Source organism: Triturus cristatus, chromosome 7, assembly GCF_964204655.1.
Source record: "Triturus cristatus chromosome 7, aTriCri1.1, whole genome shotgun sequence".
NCBI lineage: Eukaryota > Metazoa > Chordata > Amphibia > Caudata > Salamandridae > Triturus > Triturus cristatus.
In genome coordinates, this window is record NC_140590.1 from 1212152023 (window position 1) to 1212155510 (window position 3488).

The following is a 3488-nucleotide window of genomic DNA, read 5'->3' on the forward strand; positions in this document are numbered from 1 at the left end:
AAGTTCTTCCCTTCAGGCCTCACTATAGGTGCTCTAATGCAAACAATAATCGTTTTTCTAGCTAACAAGAAGTTTGACACTGCTTCTGCAGCAGAAAGACAGAAAACATAGCTAACTCAGCAAAATTCATTTTCAAAATGTGGCCTGAAGTCAGTTTAAGCTAAGTTAGCATTTAACACGAATTTGAATACATGATTTCACATACCCAAATATAACCTTTTGAATAATTTCAAACGTGAGTATGAAACAACAGGATTATATGTCTAACTAACCATTAGTGTATTTTTATATGAATCTCTAACCGTTAAAATGATTACATTTAATTAATACGTTTAAATGCTTCACACACGTTAATATGATTGAGACACACAGTGAATATAATGTCAAAAGTATATAACTGCATAATCATAATGTATACTGGTGGGAACAAAATTCCACTGCACCAGTGTCCTGTACATTGTTGGATTTCAGTCTTGGAAGGCCATGACCTGGCGTTGTTACTTGTGTAATGGGAGCAGCACAGAAACATGTTCAGTCTTGGTCTTGTCTTTTTCTTAAATATTTGAACATTTATAATCTTCCTTATTTGCAGTCTTACTTGCTCATAGAAAACCTCTGTAAATTAGTCAAATATTGCATGGAAGGTTTCAAATCCCAGGGTCTCATAGGTTTCTTTAATGAGAGAGTTCTTCACTTTCTACAAGATGAAGCAAGCCCCAGTAGAGCCTGCTTTAGTTTTGTGTTTCCCAGGATCAAAATGACAGATTGTGTGGGAATCGCTGAGACATTGATGATACGCAGAATGAAAATTGAAAAGGGTGAAAGACATCTTGCAGGTAAAAATGGACGTGCCAGTAAGAGAACGTAGATAAGTAGGAGGGAGCCCACTATTCGGGCTGCTCCAAAATGAGCCTTCAGTCGGGGTTGACTGAATCCAGACGCAGTCTCTTTCATCCGCTGGATATGTGTGCAGAGCGCTGCAAGGATCAGGGTGATGGAAACAATGTCAAGCAGAAGAGGTGCAAAGAAGCCAAAAACACTGAGAACATATGAATCGACCCACTCCACTTCACCACCTGGGACTGTAGAGTTGACCGTCAGGTTAACTGTTGAATTCTGAGGGAAATATCCATAGGCATATGTTTCCCAGTACACAGGGGCACTGAGTCCCAGGGACCAAAATATAGACCCCCACAGCAGCCAGGGCACCACCTTAGACATCCGCAGCTTTAACCAGATGAAGAAATGATAGTTGAAGTCAACAATCTTCACACAGTAGAAGATACAGAGACAGGTTGTGAGCCAGAAACTGGAAATTGAGGTCGCTATTACAAGCTGCTTTAACACTACAGAGATATCATTCAGGTAATAATCCTTACCCCGCAGTATGTTCATGGAGATGTCTCCGAGGCAAAAGCATTGATAAAAAGTGCATGAGATCCCCAGAGCCATTAGGATGAGGTCGCAGGTGTTCAGACTCCGGCCTTTAGCCCAGTCCAGGAGATTCAAAGTAACAATGAAAGCGCTGGCGAGCATCCCAATTACACCTACTATAGATACAATAATAACGTAAGCCATATCTAATTCACTCTCTATTTTCTGTTTCCGTTTGCTCTGAGCTGGTGTTTAGTAATATGAGCAAGGTTGCTTTGCATAAACTTCGAAAATGAGCAGCACCAATCGCTTATAAATACCACTTTCCTCATTTCCATTATACATCTGAATATGTTTTTAATAGATGTAAATCTGAGTCCCTCTGTTTTTCTCCGCCCTGTAAAAATAGCAGGACTTAGATGTTTATTTAACACATTGTGGTACCGACTGAGTGAGGCAGATTTGCGAAGGACTTGCGTTGTCTTTGTGTAACACAAGTCATTACAGAGCAGCACAAGCCCTTAACTTGGATTTACTAGGCTACGGAAAGACACTATGCATTGCTTTGCATGGTTCAGTAAATACAAAGTAATGCAGAGTAGTGCATACCGCTGCCTTGCCTTACTTTGCATGGGATATTGGTTACGTGGGTGGAGCGTGCGCGCATTCCCATGCATCCACCCACTTACTTTGATGGAAATCCAGATTTACAATGACTTGTAAGCCTGGGTTTGAGCCAGAATGGTGTGCCTACCCAACAGAGGCGTAACGAGGATAAATATCCTTATTTTGACTTGTTCCATTTGAACTGCATTCTGCATCACACATAGAAATAGGAATATGCCTCTAAGGATTGTTTTTGTGCAGGAAGATACCTCTTTCTGCACAAAAGCAATCCTGCCTGTATCACAGGCACCCTTGCACTATGCTACAAGGGTGTCTGCATTGATGCTAGTGTGCCAGTGTAAGGAGAGAGCAGAAAGGCTCACTGTCTTTGAAAATATGGAGCATATCTGCCTTCTCCCTTTCACACAATGCAGCACGGGTGAAAGGTTGGTATATCTTCCTATGATTATTGGAAGGTCACTCTTCCAGTGCTCAGGAACTCATTTAGACAAATGAAAGCAGAAAGAAGGCACCTTCCATGCTCCTCACGTGTCCCTTTGAAGCCCACTGGGAGCGAACGAGAAGCATTTTCGGACTTTCACTTTATTACTTTGAAAGTGCTGGTTACTTTATAAAAGTGAAATGTACAAATGAAAGGGCAAACTTTATCTTTGCTAATATGAACCTGCATATTTTTCCTACCTTAAACTTCTGAAAAGTTATCTGTTGTGCCAAATTGTGAAATATTTTAATTAATTTTTCATTTGATTTTTTTTGCTAATGCTAGCTGCTCATCTTTGGATGTGATCAACCCCATTCAAAGGAGCAACAGACTAGCAGCTTTCTTTTATGAGAAAATGAACAACATATGTGCTGAGTTTGGTAGAGATCAATCAGATGTTATCACTTTGGAGTCTATTCAAAGGGTTTCTGAAAGAACACCAAAATCAAGTTGCTACAGATTTAAGATGCTATCGATAGGAAGAACTGAGGAAATTCTGTGGTCAGTGAAATCTAGTTCTTCTTGGTAACCATGTGGAGCTAAGTTCTTACAGCTGATTTCAGATAAAGTTGAACCTATTCAGGCAAAAACGTGTGATGGATGTCTAAGGACAGCCATTGTTGCTGATTTCTGCCTTGTATTCTGTTACTGATATCAGACTTACATAATTCCTTGACTTCCAACTAGCACTGTATCAGCACTATCATGATTTAGGGCAAAAACTAGATTACAGGAGATTGCTGGGTAGGGCTCCTGGAACTCCAATGGATAACCTCCTTCCTTAAGGAGCATTATACAAGAGTAATAGTTGGTTACTCATTGTCTGAGGAATATCTTGTTAAATTTGAAGTACCTCAGGGCTCTTTTTTGAGCCCCACACTTTTTAATATCTCTGTAAATACTCTCACAAAACTCATATCATCATACAGTTATAAATCTATAATATATATGCAGATGAGGCCAAGCTGTTTATTCACCTGGATGGTGATCAAAATCATAATGGTAC

General features: G+C 40.0%; 1 protein-coding gene across 1 annotated transcript; it reads right to left on the reverse strand.

Annotated features, from left to right (window-relative positions):
* Nucleotides 1–690: 690 nt before the first annotated feature.
* On the reverse strand, nucleotides 691–1578 carry LOC146811629 (taste receptor type 2 member 40-like). The gene has a single exon (XM_085615091.1). The coding sequence runs from the start codon at nucleotides 1576–1578 to the stop codon at nucleotides 691–693; it is 888 nt and encodes a 295-aa protein (XP_085471217.1).
* Between the last annotated feature and the right edge of the window lie 1910 nt (nucleotides 1579–3488).

What these genes read in the sequence shown, in the direction of transcription:
- LOC146811629 (XM_085615091.1), bottom strand. Translation starts at nt 1,578, where the DNA reads ATGGCTTACGTTATTATTGTATCTATAGTAGGTGTAATTGGGATGCTC.